Below are 19,240 nucleotides of genomic sequence, written 5' to 3'. Positions count from 1 at the left end.
TTGCCTTTGTTACCGAGCAGAGTAGTACGTTGTTTTTAAATAAGCAAGAGATTGGGTTAGAATGATTGAGAGGTGGGTAGGTTTGAAAGATTTGGAAACGTGATATAACAAACTAAAACAAAAACATTAACCTAAGATCTTGGAAATGTGACGTGACAAAATAAGGAAAGATTTAACAAATATAAAATGAAATTAACTTCTAAATGCTAAAATTGGGATCCTAACGTTATGCTTGGAATCATTCCACTCAAGCGAAGCCTTCAGAAGAACATTCCCTTCCGCCGCCACCGCCCCTTTTACCATGACCTTAAACGACCGCGTTTCGTTCGCCCGTTTGAACTTCAAGGCCTCCGGCAACACTCGTACAGACAGACCCATCGGCGATTTTACCTTAGCCTTGTATGTGGACGGCCCGGAGCCAACGTGGGTGACAATCCGGTGGAAGACGGCGGAGACGGCGGTAGCCTGGAGGTCGATTGGGACGTACATTGAAGGGTAGTTGAGGCCGTCGGAGCCGGTGTTCGGCGTGACGGCGGAGCAGTTGAAAGAGGAGTCGCCGGTGAGGATGGCGAGGGCGGTGCCGGCGTAGTGATTTTTGTTGCAGAGGAAAGAGATGTAAGAGGTGCGAGAGAGGTCGAAAATCAGGCCTGGATTGACGGCTTTCGTCGGATTTATTTGGCCGGCACCGGCACCCAGCTCGTCTTGGCTTTCTCCTATCTTCAATGGCGTCGCTGCATTGGAAGTGAGCTTAGTTATATATATATATATATGAACAATAACTCCCAATAAAAGGGTGTAGAAAATAAGAAAAAAGAAAAAAACAGACCGGTGGTCATGAGGGCGGACTTGATGGCGGCGGGGGACCAAGTGGGGTGGAAGGTTTTGAGATAGGCGGCGGCGGCGGCGACATGAGGACATGCCATTGAAGTTCCAGACATAATGTCGAAAGTGGAATGTTTGCCGGTCGGAATTGTAGCCAGTTTTGTGTTCGCGGCCAATATGTTCATCCCTGGTGCTGCAACATCCGGCTGTTTTTTTTTTTTCCAATTTAATTTTCATACCAAAAAAAAATATGTATATATATGTCGAGGATTATTGAGTGTGTGTTCCCGTTGATTAATTTAGTGGAAGATCATGGGTGTGAAGCCAAAGCAAAGGTATGAGAGTTCATGCTCAAAGTTGACAATATCATACCATTGTGGAGAGTCGTGATTCCCAACGAGATATATATATAAATAAATAAAATTAAAACTAAATATACCTTGAGGATATCACGGGCTATGAACTGAGGACCTCTTGAAGAAAAATAGGCCAAGAAAGGAGCCTCTGTCTTGGTAGTGGTTGTCTTCATTATCACTGCCTTAGGCTTCCTGCGAACCCGAGCAAAAGATTAAAAGTTCAAATATTTCACCCGATCCAAAAACAAAACCCGTAATTTAACGAAGAACGTACTGGGTGGAGTTGATATAGGTTTCAACAATGTCAGAATCTTGAGAGGAAAGATGAGTAGCAGGAATTGGAGTGACGGCAAGAACCTCCGTATTGTTCATAAGATTGGCTATAACTCCGACACCACCAAGCTCCGAGATTGTGTATTCTTGATCTAAAGATCCCAAACAATACAATATTTTCCCTTTCACTTTACCCTTATCAAGACTCCCACCATCACACCACCTAAAATCGAAACTTTTCTTCACAAAACTTTCTAGATTGATGTAAAATTATGAGAGTTTATGCTTAAAATGGACAAAATCATACCGTTTTATTTTATTTTGTTAATGGAAGTTCTGGGTATTGGTTTATATGATTCTAATGAACCGTTAATCAATCATATCCTATAGCACTGAAAATAATATTGCAGTACTGGTTATCAGATACCCACAGAAAGATGCATTACAATACTAGTTACTAGATTACAATACTGGTTACCAAATACCCACGTAAAGGTATATTATAGTACTGGTTACCAAATACCCATGTAGATGCACATTACAGTACTGGTTACTATATATCCATGTAGATGCACATTACAGTACAGGTTACCAGATACCCCATGTAGATGCACGTTACAGTACTGATTACTATATACCCATGTAGAAGCACATTACAGTACAAGTTACCAGATACCCATGTAGATGCACGTTACAGTACTGATTACTATATACCCATGTAGAGGCACATTACAGTACAAGTTATCAGATACCCATGTAGATGCACATGGTTACTATATACCCATGTAGAGGCACATTACAATATAGGTTACCAGATACCCATGTAGATGCACATTACAGTAATGGTTACCATATACCTACATAGAAGTACATTACAATAATGGTTACCAGATACCCACGTAGAGGTACATTATAGTACTTGTATGCTTCTAGGAGCATATACCAGATACCCAAATACGTTATAGTACTCGTATGCTTCTAGGAGCATATGGATTCGTACATCTCATTGGCTCTTTCAACATCTTCTGGTCAACTCAATTTAAAAAGGGAATCGCTTAGCTATTTTACAAATAATCTCTGGTGGATTTATTGGAAGAACGTTGTTCGTACCTTGCATTCGGATGATTGGGTAACGCTGCCCTTCCTCCGCTGATGAGAGGGGACATCTTCTTCTTGGTTGAAAATGTATTGAGTGATATTCCCTGGTTCATTCAAAGCATGGATTAAGCCTTAATTTTGGATTTCAAATGCTTTTATTTTCATTAATTTTATACTCAGATAATTTCTTATTGTTTCCCAGCTTCACAACGGTACTGAAATCTCTATCAATGGTGGAAGCCGCCACCGTCATAATCCACGGCGCCGAATTCTCCACCGTTGTCAACCCCGGCCCGTTGTTTCCGGCGGAGCAGCTCGTCAATATCCCTTTTGCCATTGCATGAAACGACCCAATTGCGATTGGATCCTCGAAAAATTCCCGCAACCCGCCACCGATCGACACCGATATTATGTCCACTCCGTCGGCGATTGCGTGGTCGAATCCGGCCAGCAGGTCCGCGTCCGTGCACCCTACGTTCCAGCATACTTTGTACATGGCGATTCTCGCTGCCGGGACGCCGCCCCGCGCGGTGCCTCCGGCGATGCCGTAGAGGCTGGCGCCGTCTACGGTGGCTCCCGCAACGGTGGAGGAGGTGTGGGAGCCGTGGCCCACCTCGTCCGTGGGGCTTTGGTTGATTGTGGCGTCTATTTCCTGCAGGTTGAAGAACCGGGCGCCGATCACTTTCCTGAATGTGTAAAATTACAATTTAGACCCTCATTTTCAACCTTGTGCAAAAAAAAAATTTGTGAAATTAAATAAAATTGGATTTGATAAACTTTGTTGTTCATAGTATACTCATTATTTTAATGAGTTTATAATTAATTTATTATAAGATAATTATTTCAAACAAACAAAAACATATTTATATAAAAAAAAANTTAAAAAAAAAAAAAAAAAAAAAACCTTAAAATAATAGAAAAGAAGAAGAAAGAGATACCTGTTGCAGCCGGTAAAGTTATGGCCAGTGACACAGTGGCCTTTCCACTTTGAAGGAATTTCGCCATAGCCATCGTCCTTGAAGCTGGGACTCCCCATCCAAATCCCGGAGTCCAACAATCCGACAATCATGTCCGACTCTGCGGCCGCGTTCCGGTGGCTGGCAGCCACCGACAGCCCCAAAAAATCCCATGATCTTGTCGTGTGCAACTTCCTTGTAGTGCTCTGAAATACAGATACTACGCCTTTTTCCTCTGCATTATTATTGTTGGATGATAAAAGTTTCACGTCAAGAATGATCATGGATTTATAATCAACATTGGTACGAGACCTTAGGCCTTTTGGGAAGTCCAAGGGAAAGTCATGAGAGCTTATGCTCAAAGTGAACAATATCATACAATTGTGGAGAGTCGTGTTTATCTAACATGGTATCAGAACCTCCAAAAGAGAAAGGAGTCGAGCCTCGATTAAAGGGAGGTGTTGGATGATGAAAGTTCCACATCGGCTAAGGCCTTTTGGAGAACGTCAAAACAAAGTCATGAAAGTTTATGCTCAAAGTAAACAACATCATACCATTGAAGGGTCTGTGTTCATCTGAACATTAGATCTTAAAAACACAACTTTTTTTTTCGAAAAAATGGAAATGAAATTATTCCTAAATTAAATTGTGATGATATTTATCGATTTTAGTTATAGTAAGGAAATTCAGACGAACTTGCTAGTTTCTGGGCTTCATGGGGTAAGAGCTTTGCAGCAAAGCCATTGAAGCTCCTTCCATAGCTATAAATCTTGGATTTTCTCGCCAATTCCTCACTAAAATAAATAAATAAATAAAAACCCATTAAAAAAATCCAAATTTTACCCAAAAAAAAAAAAAAAAAAAAAAAAAAAAAAAAAAAACCAACAAAACTTTCATTTTTTTGGGTAATAATAATAATAATAATATTAATTAATTACTCTCCGACTGCATTAGCAAGAAGGCTGTGATGATATTGTTCAAGAACTCCATGGCTCTGAACCTTTGGCAATGCTCCCATATACACAACATAAGCCTGTCCAAATCCAAGTTAATATTTTAAATTAAGAAAAAGGTGGCGGAAACCACCGTGAGGCAGCGGCGGTGGGCTTTGTATACCTTTCTGGGAACGTGGGTTGAGGAGGCCACGGCGGCGATGAGGGAAATGAATGAGAGGAAGCCTTTGAGCATTTTGTAATTCATATTTTTTATTTAAGAATGAATGATTTGAAATATATATATATATATATATATATATATATATAAGAGAGGAAGTGGGTTTTCTCTGTTTTTTTTTATTTTTTATTTTTTATTTTTTTTTTTATTTAGGGTTTAGAGGAAAATGGGGAGGAAACATTTACCTCTTCAAACCAAGATTTGTTGGTAATGAAAACAACACTTTGTTTGTTTTGTTTTGTTTTTTCTTCTATTTCTCTAATTTTTAATTAATAATTCAAACGTTTTTTTTTTCCCATAAATAAATGGGAAGAAATTATACTAAAATTTCAAAATAAATGGTTATAAAATGGGATTTAATATTTCAATTTTTTTTTTAAATGTATAAACAATAATTCCATATATAACCAAATCAAACAAAAAAAAAAGGATTTTTTTAATTAAAAAAATGAAGAATTGGTAATTTCATCAAAATTATGATTTTGCAAGTAAGCCAATTTCATTAATTTTCGTATGTATTGTTAGCCATCTACGTAACTATCCACGTAGATAATCGAATAGATAATCCATTATTATTGGTATCATTAATTTCATTTTGTCTATAAGCTATATATATATACCAATAATAGATTAATAAGTGTAAAAAACAAATAGCTCTTATATTTAAATATTCTATTAATTATGGCATATGAATTAAAAGTATGTCCATAATAATAAGAAATAAAATGGATTGAATGGATACCCTTAATAATTTTGGCACCCTCTCGTTTTAATGGATTCAAGAACATTATTTCATTTCAAATTCTTGATGAGTCATAAAATTATGCATAAAAATATAATAAGGAATGAAAGAATATCTAAAAGTTCATTTAGATTACATAAGTGGTGATCAAAACAGGTTCAATGCCAAAAAGAATAAGTCAGCAAGATCGAACCAAGCTCTCGATTCGTAGACTTATTGAAGTTGAGTTTGTAGCCGAACTGTCCCGTGACATCCTAAACCCGACTCAGGAGACGTCCGTCGTGTCACTTATTTTAGGTTATGTATCTGCGAAAAGATACTGTTTATTTTACACCATGACTGGTGTGGTTCCTTCAACGATTGTTCCAAGTAAAAATGTACAGGTCCGTTTCAAACTGAACTCGAAATCCAAATCAAATTCATCTTCTTCAGTTATCCCAAGGTCATGCCCTGTTATTCCTTTGGCTGCTCCCATAATTTAGCCCCTCGGGGATGAATGCACCATGGCTCGGTTACGATTATGTCTATTACAATTCAAAATGGCTTCCTTTGGACCAATAGAAGCAAACTTGATCTTATGATTGTACGAGGAATCGAGAGCGAGCACGGGTCGCTTCGTGAAAATCAGCTTCCATAAACATGTTGGCAAAGCCATTTTTTTTCAAACAAATTTTATTTCTTCATCATCAACTTCTTATCAAGGGCAGACAGCAGAATCTCCTGACAGCGTAGAAGTCCAGCTGCTCCACCATAGCACAACCATCTTTCACTCCCTGTGTTCATGTTCCATCTCACTCTATGCACTGCAACTGATCTGGGAGGCAAATTTTCAGGGCTATCCCCTGAACCAGGCGCACCGCCATTATTCGTTGGCACGTCGTTAGCCTCATCACTACATTCCGATTCTTGGTTATCCTTTTCTCCCTTCTTTTTGCACTTCGATTGAGTTTTGCTTTTCTTATTGATGGACGTCGGTGTATCCTCAGATCCAGATTCAACATTAAAGTCGTCATCGGAGCAAGGGGCTGCAATAGCATCGATAATTTGGTGAAAGTACTCTTAAGATATTGTTGAGAGAAGTCCAGAATCAACAGATTTGACGTTACCTAACGTTCCATTTTCTGATAATGAAGCTGCGGCGGTTTTGTGGTTTCCTTCATTTGACTGAATTTCAGATAAAATAGCTCGCATGGACAATGGCGGGGGGTCGGGTCTGTTGGACATCTTCTTCAAAGGAAACGGAACATCTAACTCTGGAGTGTGGATTGTGATGGTAGACTGCTCCTCAGTGAAGTAATCACATACAAACTGTGGGGTTCGATTACGTGAATTTTCTTTCACCACCGCTTTAGTAGTAAGCTGATATATTAAACGAGAAAGAAAAACAATAATGAAATGATAATTCAAGGCATTATTTACTGTATATGCACACACATACATATATAATGAACAACAAGGTAGATTATACGAAGCTAGGATTATAATAAACCGGTTGAACTCACCTGGAAACGAACAACAGTTCCATCAGCACCACAGTAGGCAACCATGCCTGAAATCATCAGTTGCTATGTCTTAAATGTATGTGATAAGAACAAGATAGTTTACTTGATTGTGTTGAAATTTAAAAGTAAAACCAAAATGGATCTTCAAAACAACAGAATAACCATAAAAGGCTTCTACATTTTGACCAAAAAAATTATTTGTATACAGGACAAACTAAAATCATCATTGGGAAATTTATGATATGAAGGGTGTAAACTGTTGGGACATGCTTATTATTTTATTCCCCGAAGGAACTTCGATTCACAAATTGCCTGTTTGGTAATATTTAGGTGTGAATTTTCCTTTCGAATTCAGTCTACAAGATTGACGCTCTACAACTGAGAGCTGAAGAGGCCACTGATGATAGCAGTAAATGAGACCAATACAGTGCGGAGAAAAATCCATTGTTAGTGTTTGATGTTATAAGTTAGTCTCTAGTAGATAACTTTGATTCTAGTTATTTCTTCTAGCTACCATTAGCTATATAAATCCTTTAGGCGAATGAAACACAGCGAAATTAATAAACCATGAATTGCAGAAATACCTGTCTGCCTTGATACTTGAACACTCCAGATAGCAGTTGATGTACAACAGTAAGTGTGTAAACCTTTTTGTTTTACCCGTGTGAAGGGTTTACCAGTTACTGGAACGTCACACGCAGCCTTCGGCAAACTGAGAAGTCTCAATGTTCCATCATCGAAGGATAAGATAGCGCAGCTAACCAGAATAGGGTCATTGTAAATAAAAGAGAATTAGTCAAACAACTAGGTGTGGCCTAATCTAAACTATATCAAGATTAAAAAAAAATGTACCTAGGATCAGAAAGCCAATCCAGACTATATATTATCCTCGGCGCTGGATGAAGGTCCCACAAAGGGCGGAAAGGATCTCTGATAAAATATTGTAATGATTCAATGGAGTTGAAATGAGACAATATAACACGGACCAGAAACCATGAAATTTTTAACTATAAGTAATGAGCATAGAATAAATGAAATAACAAGTGATATTTCACAAAGCAAACATGTGATATTCCACCTTGGTTTGTGATATTCCACCTTGGTTGGGGAGGAGAACGAAACACCCTTTATAAGGGTGTGGAAACCTTTTCCTAGCAGACACGTTTTAAAGCCTTGAGAGGAAGCCCGAAAGGGAAAGTCCAAAGATGACAATATCTGCTAGCGGTGGGCCTGAGCCGTTACAAAACAGCAGCCTCCACTAAGAGCATATTTGGGCATCTTTTGAGCGTCTTGGATAATAAACCGGTCACGAGTTCCTTACTAAGAAATAGAGATTATCCAAATAGTTCATGATGTCATATAGCGTCTTCTAGCCAAAATCCTGATAATTTCCTCTTATATATATACTCCAGAACTGGTATGCATTCTTCCTCTCATCAGCAAAGCAACTGGGATACTAGAACTAAAGTTTCCCGAACCTAACGACCATTAATAAGTCCTCAAGCTCTTTTCTCCAACAGCCAACTAAACACATCAACCACAACAATTAAGAGAAAGGGAAGAAGGGAATCACCTTACCCTACACCCAAAAGGAGATTAACTTCATATCAAGTTTACTACTAACAAGAAAGAAAGTAGTAGACAGGTGTCTGCAGATCCATCTCCTCCACCTAGACTCACCCTTTCAACTCAAGATTCTGGCCAGAAAATGGTCCAGTCAATAACTAAGCATTATTTTTTGGATTGGAGGCCCTTCTTGTATAGTTAATGTCTGCCTTGTCCTGTTGCTGTTTTTATTTTATGCCCTTTCGTATTCTTTCCTTTTATCTCAATAAAAGCTTGATTTTTCGTTATAAAAAGAAAATTGTTCTTTTGTCCCAAAAAAGAACACTAATTTCCTTTTAATACAAAAACAAAAAGAATTAAATAATGAAAGATATAATGAAAGGAATAAATCCACCAACCTTAGGTCCCAAAATTTTAAACCTCCATGACCAGCAGTGAGAATCACATTTTCACATTCAGGATCGCTGCACATAATGAGAAAATATAAATAACAATAATAAATTAAATCTAGACTGGTTATTTCATGATAGTTATATTCCTCTTATTATTTTTGTCGTCGAAGGTATAAATGTTTTTCCACATTTCATTGTGAACTTAACAGTAATATCAGTAACAAAATTTCAACTGAAATGACACTTCCTTTTTTAAAAAATTCTATCTTTATCCAATTTTTCTTTTTCTTTTCCACCCTTTTTCGGTGGGCGCAGTGGTTTGTAAAGATAAATAGGCTCAACTTCAAATCTACTACTACAAACCTATCATTTGGCGCCCATGCAACCCCTCTGATCGGAACAGTATCTGCACTAAAACGAAGTAAAGGCCTCGTATCTGAAGAAAAGAAAGAAGAGAATGATGACAATATCACTTATAATTGCACAAAAGATGGAATTAGAAACACAAATTCAGACAAGTAAATCAACCTTCACAGGGACTATTTGCAGAAAACTTCCACAAGGCGACCTGAATGAACGAACTACGTCTTAGTCATCATAAAATGAAAATTCAAACCAACAAGAGGGCAGGACCATCCAAAACTGGATCAGGACTTATGTCAGTAATAAAGTTGTATCAATGACAAACAAAAATAAGAAAACATTCAAAACTTGTATAATTGAACAAAGAGCTTCTCAGGAACTTCAATTTTCTCATGCACCCAACAACAATTCATCAAAAAGAACGAGTAAGCCGTTCAAGAAATTCTGAAACTAAATGCAGAACCAGTTCATCCTATATGCAAGAAGAACCACATTCTTTTTGCTATGAACAACAATAAAAGAAAAGGGAAATTAAAGACTAACTGTTCCATCATGGCACCCAGCAAGTAGATAATCATAAGGAGGTGTTGATGACCATTCCACTGTTAGAGGGATGCTGCAGCCCCAACAATAGACAATGATTTAGCAAGTAACAAAGAATGTTAGTCACAAAGTAAAACTCGAGAGAAATAGCTAACATGTGCTGCAATTATTACCAAATGAATGACGACTGTAATAACCAAGAATATAGTAACAAATAAAATCCATGAAAATGTTCGCTTGATCTCTATAGTTTAATTCAATCAGAATGATATAATATTTCTTCTACGGGACCAACTACGGAGCCAGAGTGCTTAATCAGCAAGGAAAAACGGTAAGAATGTTCGCATGTCAACACCGCAAGGAATCTAAGATTAATTCCTGGATTATACAAGAACGAACTGAATATTATTAAATGTAAATCATAGCAACACACCTTCTAACAACAGGAAAAGCTAAGAACTTCATTCAACTAATCAAAAACTTTTCGGCTTAAGTTATGTATCTCGATGACAAAAGATCATGTATTCAGAAACAAAGGGAGGTTGGTTGTACATGATGATGGTATAATGTGCAATTATGCAGAGAGTAATGACTATCTCTAAGGCTGCTTATTGTGCTCTTCAATTCATAGCAATCCTAAACACATTAGTTTTTCTTTTTGCAAAATGCATCATGTCAAACTTGAAGAGTTGTTATGTCNAAAAAAAAAAAAAAAAAAAAAAAAAAAAAAAAAAAAAAAAAACAAAATACCTCTGTTTATTTGCACTTCTCAACACCGAGCATCTGAAAGTAGGCTTCAACTTTACAAAGCGAGGATCTGTGCCCTCCCCATTGCATTTAGAATAGATGGCCCTCATTACATGGGGAAAAGGAACCTCCCAACTGCAATTAGTACATAGGATCACCAGATTACACAATCATCGATAAAGAACCGATATTGTAAAGCATTGGAAGCACACATATGAACAACATCAAAAGTCAAAACCTTAAAACAACAGAGTATGTAAGAACAGCAATTAACTGACATTAAGATAATACAAGCACTTTGAGGGATATAATTTTGTTATCAAATTAGAAATTTAGTTCCTAAAGGTTAGAATTTATTCCCTATAGTTTAAAATATTAGAATTAGTATCCATGGGTTAATAAAATCCTAAGAAATACTAATATTTATGAGAATTTTATCAAACTATAGACTACTTTTAAGTTTTATCGAACTATCAAGAGGAAAATCTAACTTTTTCTAAACCTTAGGGATCAAATTTGTAATTTAACCTATAACTTTTTGTCCACTAGAATTGTGAACAAATTTTAAAAAAATGTTAAATGACAAATTTGGTTCCTATAGTTTGAGAAAGTTAGAATTTAGTCCGTTTGATTTTAAAACCTTCCTAAATAGTCCCGCCTTTATCAAACCATAGGGACTATTCATGAGGCTTTATAAAACCACTATGAACTATTTCTAACCTTTAAATCTACAAGGATGAAATAGAAACTATATAGTAGTTTTTTCTCTTATGATATGCACAAATAAAACATCATTCATCCTAGCAAACAAGAAATGTCAAACATTAGATCCTCTATGATAGCAATTCCATGGAATTAGGCAACAGAATGGACAAAAAATATAAGCATAAAGTAACAGAGCAAATATGTGATAAGACAGTTAAAGCAGTTTAATTACACTTCTAGAGATCCGTTGCCCAGCAAGACAGCAAGGTAGCCCATTCGGTGCTTGCATTTGGCATCACACGCGTTAGTTGGCTTCCATTTCAAATCCCATGCTACCTTTCCATTGTGAGCTAAGCACAATACTACTCTAGGCAAAGCAACACTCTCGGGAATAGAAAATTCAATTGAGCTAGGGTCTAAACCAACATTCTCTGAAACATTATTACATAACAGAGTGTCTTCTCCGGAATATTCACTTATAACATTCTCATTTGCCTGAAGATTGATGGCATTGGATTCATTTTCTCGATTCTCTGTAAGTGATAACGTTCCCACGTCATCAACATGATTCTTAGTCTCAACTTTTCTTCTCACTCTTTTCTTCTGAGCAAGAACTTCATCGTCAGAATTGCATGTAGGAACTTCTTGCAAGGTACTCCTTTCAACACTGTTTTCCAGTAATACATGTTCATCAGAGTTTTTGGCAACAACATCAATCTCAAGCAAGTAAGATGAACCAACTAGGTATTTGACAGAAAGAGCCTGAACAAGTTAGTAATTGTCACACCTGTTATCATTGGGTTCTTGTTTCTTTTTAGGTCTTCCTCTAGGCCTCTTTGGTTGAGATGGCAAGTTCGATGCCTCATTTTTCTTACGCCCTGGTGGCCTTCCTCTAGGCTTCCTTGGTTGAGATGATAAGTTTGAGGAAGCCACAGAACTTTTTGTCGGTTCTGCTTCATGGCTTTCAGTGCCATGCACTACGCACCATATCTGCACCATACCTCTTCCGGTGAGTGGGATACCCATCTTGTGATAAGAAGAGCAAGGTGGATGAGCAGAAACAGCAATATACTGTCATACGAGTTGAGACATGAATAATTAAAAACAAAAATGAATAAGGATTTCTGATAAATAGGGAGAGTGTATGAACAACAAGAAGGCAGTGCCTATCTAAGTGAATGAAAGTGAAAGCCATAGGTGAAGATGAATAAAACAATATTTTGCACTTACATTATATGAGTATCCATAACAATTCTACTTCACAAAAGATCAATTGAAGAGGAAAGATACCTCACATTTGATAAGGGAGTCGGTCCTTTCGTGATCTTGAGGACACCAATCTAAAGCCCAAATCGGCCCACCAACATACATAACAAAGTTTCTGTCAAAAAAAATCAATAAAACGATTGATTGAGTGTGCATATAAACTGTGAAAGATATCATTACACCAGACACCGAAAAAGTAGCTTCAACTCACATACAACTGACAACTCTAGGCCACAAATAGAAACCACTTTAGCTAATACCAAAGCAATAAAATATGAAACATCAAAGTGGCACCGTAAGCAACACGTATTTGAATCCCATCATATACAGAAAGCTCCACTCACAATTGTCTCACGGGGAAGATACCTATTGGAAAGAGCGTAATAACAAATTTTCGTGGTAGACGCAACATACAAATACCCAAAGTCCTTAGGGACCGTCATTAAGCATCCATTAGATCAGGGCTCAACTTGACAACCTTGACACTCATACTGAATTTGTTTACTCCTCATATTTCCTACGATGATATCAACAAAAACCATAATTTCCAAACAAACAAACAAGTCCAAAACAACATACCTAAAGTCCAGCGATGTGGCAGCTTCAGGCGGTGCTCCATTCTGCATATTAAATTAGGACTTATGTTAAACAGTTGCAGCTCATCACCGGAAAAGAAGAAAACAGGGGGGGAAAGAGGGCCAAACAAGGAAACAAAAGACTAAGCAGGGGATATAGTGAAAAAGACAATGCCAATATGTTAGACAAGACTACAAGTCCAATCCAGCACCTTTAGAAAAGCTGCAGACGAAAATTGTGGTAAGTTTACACTGATGTCAGCATCCTTATCCTCGGGGCCCCTCGAGTCGCTAGCAAATTTAACAGTTTTCGGTTCATAATTGTAGTACCTCCATTCCCTAGTAAAGCACAAAAACTAAGTGGAAATTCGCAAAGCAGTGATCGATAATGCATAAACAAGATTTCACGTCATCTAAAATTCTAATAAGCATACGATATTCAATTCACTGCATGTCAATCACAAACTACAGCATCTTCAGCTGTTTAACAAGCCATAACTATCAAAGAAACTAATCACTGTAAACAATGCCAGAATCCTTAAGCTACATGCAAAGCACAACGCATCATTTTTAAATAACATGCAACCATACGTACCTTAAGAAAATGGTGGATGATGAAAACCGCTGAATGTCACTTTCATCAATTTCGCCGACGCCATCCTCCCGATCACCACAGAGCTCCGCCATTGTATCAATGGCCTTGAAGTGATTTTCAACGCAATAATCAAACTCTAAAATCTTAATTCCAGGGCCATCGGAACGACCTGCAGGTTGCTCTTCGTTGACTGAAGTAGCCTCCGGTTTCTTCTTTGCTCTGTTTTCCGATTCCTTCTTCTTCCGACTCACTGGTTTCTTCTTCCCTTTCACACAGCCAGTGCCATTGGAGGCTTCCGGGAGATATGGTTGATCTTCCATTGCCATACTCAGTAATGTATATTAGAGCTGATAGAGATTGAAGGCCTATACGTTTACGGAGATTCGATCCCTAATCGGCACCGCTGTTTAGACGACACTTTATAAAGCCAAGAGAAACGCACCGTTTTGGTGTTTTTAAATTTATTTCCTTTTCGGATTTGATCTTTTAGCTTAAATTATCTTTTTAATTATAAATTTACTTTATCTCTGATTCGGTAATTTAATTGGAAAAGTATTTTTATTATTTAAGTTAATTTAAACAATAAATTTAGATATTTAAATAATACATTTATTAAAATAAAATAAAAATAATATTTTATCTTATAATCCAAGTATAACTCGTCCATCTATCTCTATCTTTATTTGAGTTAACCGTACAAAAATTTAAATTTAATATTTTTTTTATCAAAATTATAATATTAACCTTCCAAAAAGTTAAAAAATATTTATATTTAAATTTACTGTATTTAATTATCTTATAATATTAAATAAACCGACACCGTCAACCCCACATCCTGCTCCTCCCAATGCCACGTGGATTCCACGTCAACCATCCATTTTTTTATTTACTATTTTGGCTTATTTTACTATTGGCCAAATCATAAAAAAAAAAAAAAAAAAAAAAAAAATCCGGCTGATTATTTTATTATATCCACGTCATCCTTCCATCGAATGCCTTTTTGTGGGTCCCACGTTTCATTCCGGCCCATAGAAATTTATATTCCTAGGATGTTTTTATCTCTTTTTTTTAAAGTTAAATCCAAGAATATTATTTTATTGCAAACTTTTCATACTTGTCTGTCTACAGAATAACTTTTATTAACTTTTTTTTATATATAAATAAAATCACTTTTTTTTTTTTTTTTTTTTTTTTACGCTTAAACTTATTTTTAATAAAAAATAAAATAAAATAAAAAACTTAAGAGATAAATTATTCAAAACGTGATTTTAAAATAATTAATAACAATATACGTGGTATTTTATTTTTTTAATTTAATACAATCATATAAATTAACTAATTAAGTTTTTATTATTCTATTGGNTTTTTTTTTTGTGTGTGTTAAAGTAATTATTATATAAATATTTTAGATTATTTTTTGTTAAATATTCCATCTACTTTAGTCATATAAAATGAATAAAACATAATCACTCAAATATCTTAAAAGATATGAAATTAAAATTAATTTAGTAATCTCTATATTCGTGAAAATAAAAAAAAATAAAAAGATTTTATTATACAAAACAAATTGTTATTATTATTATTTGAACAGTCACTTCAAAATATCAACGAGCTAATAAAAAATCATAAATAATATGAAAGAATAATATTTTTTTATCGTACAAAACAAATTGTTAAATAAACCAAAGTTTCAGTATAAATATTTTATTTATGTGATTCCTTTTGTTTTTTTGTCTTGAAATATTAAAAATAATAACCCTTTTCGAACACGTGATGATATCGTTAAACTAATTAAATAATTTTTTTTAATATTATTAACCCATGAGATCTCAAATCAATTGTATAATGAAATGAAACATTTTTTACAAGAGTGCGAAAATATCTTTCCAGTAGACACGTTATATTAACAACGATATGTAACAGGTCAAAACGGACAATATCTATTAGTAATAGACTTAAGCCGTTATATAACCTTATACAATTATAAAATTAAAAAAAAAAAAATCTTAAAAAAACAATATCGTATGGAAATATAAATTTGTAACATTTAAACGATCATGGTCCATAACGATCTCAACTTACAGCAATTTTCGTAATTTATTTTGATTTTTTCTCCTTCTCGTCGACGTAAACCCGAAACCCATCGGAGAAGGTGGCGGTGAGGCCAGGGGAAAATCGCGGTGGCGCCACACACGGCGTCACCGACCGAAACCGAAACTGACGAATGAGCGAAAGAGCAACAGTTTTCAACTCAATAACCGCCATTTCCTTCCCGACACAAAACCGAAACCCACCTTGAAAAATCGGGTACTTAAACGGATTCGCCGGACAAAAACCGCCGTCTTTCAACCACCGCTCCGGCTTAAACTCAAGACAATCCGAACCCCAAATCTCCTCGACCCGTCCCATGGCATATGGATGATAAGTGACCCGAGTGCCACGTCGGACGAATGTCCCATCTGGCAACACGTCATCATTCTTGCAAAACTTGGAGTCGAACTGAATCGGCGGGTAGAGCCTCATGGACTCGAAAATGGCAGCTTGTAAATAATAAAGTTTCCGGATTTGGTCGGAATTTATTGGGTCACAACCGGCGCCGATGACTCTATCGGCTTCGAGTTCGACGGCGGACGCGACGGCGGGATGGGTTGAGAGAACCCAGAAGAAGCTCGTCAGAGCAGAGGCCACCGTGTCGCGGCCGGCTAAAAGGAAGCTGACAACGATGTCGCGTAGGTATGTCTCGTCGGAGACAGTCCGCATGAACTGAGACAGAAGGTCTCTGCCGGCGGAGATTCCTATTTTTCTTCGCTGTCGGATTACTTCTTGAGCTAAAATGTTAATTAGCTTAATTGCTTGTTTTAATTCCCTCTCGCTACCTGTAAAATTAAAAATTTAAATCAAAATCATAATGGGTTTATGTTTAATTTAGTGTTTATGTACCTAAATTAAGCATCCGCTTGATTTTCCAGATGAACGGAGAGACGGCCATGGCTCGTTGAGCAGAGAGCTTCGAAGCAATATCAAACGCGACAGCAAAATCCGACATCGGAAGAGACAGCTCCAAGCACATCGGATCCAACCCAAAGGAGAATTTACAAATACAATCAAAAGCGAATCTTCTAAACACATCTTGCAAATCCACCACCGCATCTCCGGCGGCAGAAACAGAGGAAAGAAGCGGGAGAAGGCGGGAATCAATTTCGTGACGAACAATTTCAAAGCAATACGATCGAATCGGCAGTTGTCCGAGTTCAAGAATGGCCATTTTCTTTTGAAACCGCCATGAATCGCCGTCGACATTGAAAATCCCACGGCCGAGAAAATCGCCAAGAATGGAGGAGAAGGATTTTCCTTTTGGGTAATTTTGGAAATTGGTTTTGAGAATGTATTCAACGTTGTCGGGATTGGCCGTAATCGTGTTCCGCAAAACGTGGATGTGAATGGTTTTGGTCGGAGATTGCCGGAGAAGATGGGTGTACCAATCGCAGAGGTTGCAGAAATTTTCCGACCAAGAGGAAGCCAAATAAGCTTGGCAAATTTCACAGTTGCACAGAAAATTAGGCTTCAAAAAGAAGAAGATTACAAAGAGAAATAATAAAAAGAACAAGAAAAGGACAAGAAATGGATGAACAAAGAAGGGTATTTCCATGGAGAAAAAACAGAGTCCGATGAAGAAGAAGAAGAAGAAGAAGAAGAAGAAGGGTTTTAATGGAGTTTTTACAGTAATGTTTTTTTTTTTTTTTCTTAGCTAAGAGAATCTTTCGTACACACATTTGCTCTGTGTCATGTCTTAATTAAATTGGATTAAATTAGCCTATTTGGTTGGTGATATATATTAATTAATTAATTAATTATTTATTATTATTATTATTATTATTTTGGAAAGGGGTTACTACTTACTAGGTGGAATTTTGGTTTTTTTTTTGGAGTGTGCTAAATAGCTGGATAGATTCGTAAAAGTAACAACTAGAAGGTTGGTAAGGTTCAAGACGACCTATATAAAACATGTAAAACATGCGATTTTTTTTTGTTTTGTTTTAGTTTAAATCTTAAATTGACTCAGTGATCGTTAATGTTAAGGATATTTAATATTAAATTATAGTTTAATTATTAGACGAACCATAAAAGTTTAATAGACTATTAGTGACCAAATTATTAAGTAAAAGATTTTTATTAGCATAAAAAAACTAATTTATAGGGATTTTTAGAGTCCATCGCCTATTATTCAACGGTCGATTTTTGTTTTTATGTAAATTTTATTTACGACTTACCTACATATATTATCTAAGAATAAAAGTGGAAATGATAAGTGTTTTTCTTCGGTTAAAAAAGAGGCTGATAATAAATTAGACAAACACGTCAAAAATCTTATCAACAAAATGGTCGAGTGAATCACACTCACATACAAACAGGTGAAACAGAGTCAAAGATTTGGATGTCGTGTCGTAACCAGGACCAAACTAATTATTAAATATAAAGAGGACCAAACTAATTATTAAATATAAGACCAGAATGATTCGCAAACATTTATTATAGAATTTATAAAATTTATAATGCTCTCCGTTTTAATTAGTTGAACTATGCTCACATTGGAATTGAAACCTTCGGTTAATATTTAGTTTAAATTTAGTTTAAAGTAAAAAAATTAATTTAATTTTTTTATTGAAAATAAATTATTTATTATATTTTAAAAAAAATCGGAGAAAATGTCAATGCCAAAAGTCAAAATATCATCCATGTGAAAAAAACCTACGAAATTATTTCATATTAAATAAATATTAATTAATTTTGTGCAAAAATCACCATTATTTGACTCCCAAACCACATAGCTGCTTTGAAATATTAACTATAATTAATGGCCTAATTATAAATTTAGTTTATATATTAAATTAAGTCCACCTTTCATAATTAAATAAAAAAACACAAATAAAAATTAAAAAAATAAAGAAAAAAAATTATTAGTGAAAGTTTGGAATGTCTTAACTGGTTGAGTTTAAGTCAGATCAACGAGACCAGTATATTTATAAAATAAATTTTACACGTGTCTAAATTTTTTTAATATGAGAGCACCAAAAAAAAAAATATATATATATATATATAATAATAATTAATGGAACGACATAATTTAAATTAAGTCAAATGGTTAATGATATTTTGAAAGATTAATGGTCAAACAAAAGGATGAACTTAGGTCCATTATATAAATATAAATGATCACATGGGCAAGTTTAATTAGATAGGGAACAGTGTTCCAATTAAGGAATTGTGTAGTTAAAAGAGATTCAATAATGAAGAAATTTGCATGTGGGGATGGCAATTGGCCACCAACTACCATTGGAGACCACTTCTAGTTGCTTCAATTGTTCATACATTTGTGGGGTTGGATCATTGCCTTCTTGATGTGATGTTCCTCACTTTGAGTGGTGCCTATCCTTAATTATAATAATAAATGAAAGACGGGTTCGATCCAATAAAATTTTAGTCTTGACTGAGTCTCGTGATGATTTCACTAAAATAGAAAGAACCCATGTGACGATTTTCTTTCCTTTTTTCTAAATTGTGAATT

At 35.7% G+C, this 19,240-nt stretch overlaps 3 protein-coding genes across 3 annotated transcripts; all 3 read right to left on the bottom strand.

Moving 5' to 3' along the window:
* Positions 1 to 105: 105 nt before the first annotated feature.
* LOC111800436 (subtilisin-like protease SBT4.15) lies at positions 106 to 4,706 on the bottom strand. The gene is made up of 10 exons (XM_023684124.1): positions 4,622 to 4,706; positions 4,444 to 4,538; positions 4,202 to 4,299; positions 3,488 to 3,740; positions 2,732 to 3,235; positions 2,562 to 2,657; positions 1,453 to 1,674; positions 1,262 to 1,370; positions 827 to 1,028; positions 106 to 731 (listed from the first exon to the last, which is right to left on the bottom strand). The coding sequence occupies exons 1-10, from the start codon at positions 4,703 to 4,705 to the stop codon at positions 193 to 195; spliced, it is 2,202 nt and encodes a 733-aa protein (XP_023539892.1). The 5' UTR covers position 4,706; the 3' UTR covers positions 106 to 192.
* An 809-nt stretch (positions 4,707 to 5,515) lies between these two features.
* LOC111800171 lies at positions 5,516 to 14,000 on the bottom strand. The gene is made up of 16 exons (XM_023683762.1): positions 13,675 to 14,000; positions 13,292 to 13,418; positions 13,084 to 13,124; positions 12,529 to 12,619; positions 12,026 to 12,309; positions 11,471 to 11,905; positions 10,537 to 10,668; positions 9,787 to 9,859; positions 9,409 to 9,448; positions 9,244 to 9,316; positions 8,887 to 8,952; positions 7,775 to 7,852; positions 7,507 to 7,679; positions 6,923 to 6,969; positions 6,527 to 6,779; positions 5,516 to 6,445 (listed from the first exon to the last, which is right to left on the bottom strand). Exons 1-16 carry the CDS (start codon positions 13,998 to 14,000, stop codon positions 6,093 to 6,095), a joined length of 2,592 nt encoding a protein of 863 aa, XP_023539530.1. The 3' UTR covers positions 5,516 to 6,092.
* A 1,591-nt stretch (positions 14,001 to 15,591) lies between these two features.
* LOC111800106 (cytochrome P450 94C1-like) lies at positions 15,592 to 17,454 on the bottom strand. Its single transcript, XM_023683685.1, has 2 exons — positions 16,615 to 17,454; positions 15,592 to 16,550 (listed from the first exon to the last, which is right to left on the bottom strand). The coding sequence occupies exons 1-2, from the start codon at positions 17,321 to 17,323 to the stop codon at positions 15,772 to 15,774; spliced, it is 1,488 nt and encodes a 495-aa protein (XP_023539453.1). The 5' UTR covers positions 17,324 to 17,454; the 3' UTR covers positions 15,592 to 15,771.
* Between the last annotated feature and the right edge of the window lie 1,786 nt (positions 17,455 to 19,240).

Source organism: Cucurbita pepo, chromosome LG08 (assembly GCF_002806865.2).
Source record: "Cucurbita pepo subsp. pepo cultivar mu-cu-16 chromosome LG08, ASM280686v2, whole genome shotgun sequence".
Lineage (NCBI taxonomy): Eukaryota > Viridiplantae > Streptophyta > Magnoliopsida > Cucurbitales > Cucurbitaceae > Cucurbita > Cucurbita pepo.
Note: the sequence above shows the minus strand (reverse complement) of the source record. Positions and strands in the feature narration are given on the sequence as shown.

What these genes read in the sequence shown, in the direction of transcription:
- LOC111800436 (XM_023684124.1), bottom strand. Translation starts at nt 4,705, where the DNA reads ATGAATTACAAAATGCTCAAAGGCTTCCTCTCATTCATTTCCCTCATC. An exon ending in TGAAGCCCAGAAACTAGCAA is followed by an intron (nt 3,741 to 4,201) that starts GTTCGTCTGAAT and finishes ATAATAATGCAG; the next exon opens with AGGAAAAAGGCGTAGTATCT. An exon ending in GTCCGCCCTCATGACCACCG is followed by an intron (nt 732 to 826) that starts GTCTGTTTTTTT and finishes CTTCCAATGCAG; the next exon opens with CGACGCCATTGAAGATAGGA.
- LOC111800171 (XM_023683762.1), bottom strand. Translation starts at nt 14,000, where the DNA reads ATGGCAATGGAAGATCAACCATATCTCCCGGAAGCCTCCAATGGCACT. An exon ending in GGCAACGGATCTCTAGAAGT is followed by an intron (nt 10,669 to 11,470) that starts GTAATTAAACTG and finishes TACTAATTGCAG; the next exon opens with TTGGGAGGTTCCTTTTCCCC. An exon ending in GCATGGGCGCCAAATGATAG is followed by an intron (nt 8,953 to 9,243) that starts GTTTGTAGTAGT and finishes CATTATGTGCAG; the next exon opens with CGATCCTGAATGTGAAAATG.
- LOC111800106 (XM_023683685.1), bottom strand. Translation starts at nt 17,323, where the DNA reads ATGGAAATACCCTTCTTTGTTCATCCATTTCTTGTCCTTTTCTTGTTC. An exon ending in CAAGCGGATGCTTAATTTAG is followed by an intron (nt 16,551 to 16,614) that starts GTACATAAACAC and finishes TTAATTTTACAG; the next exon opens with GTAGCGAGAGGGAATTAAAA.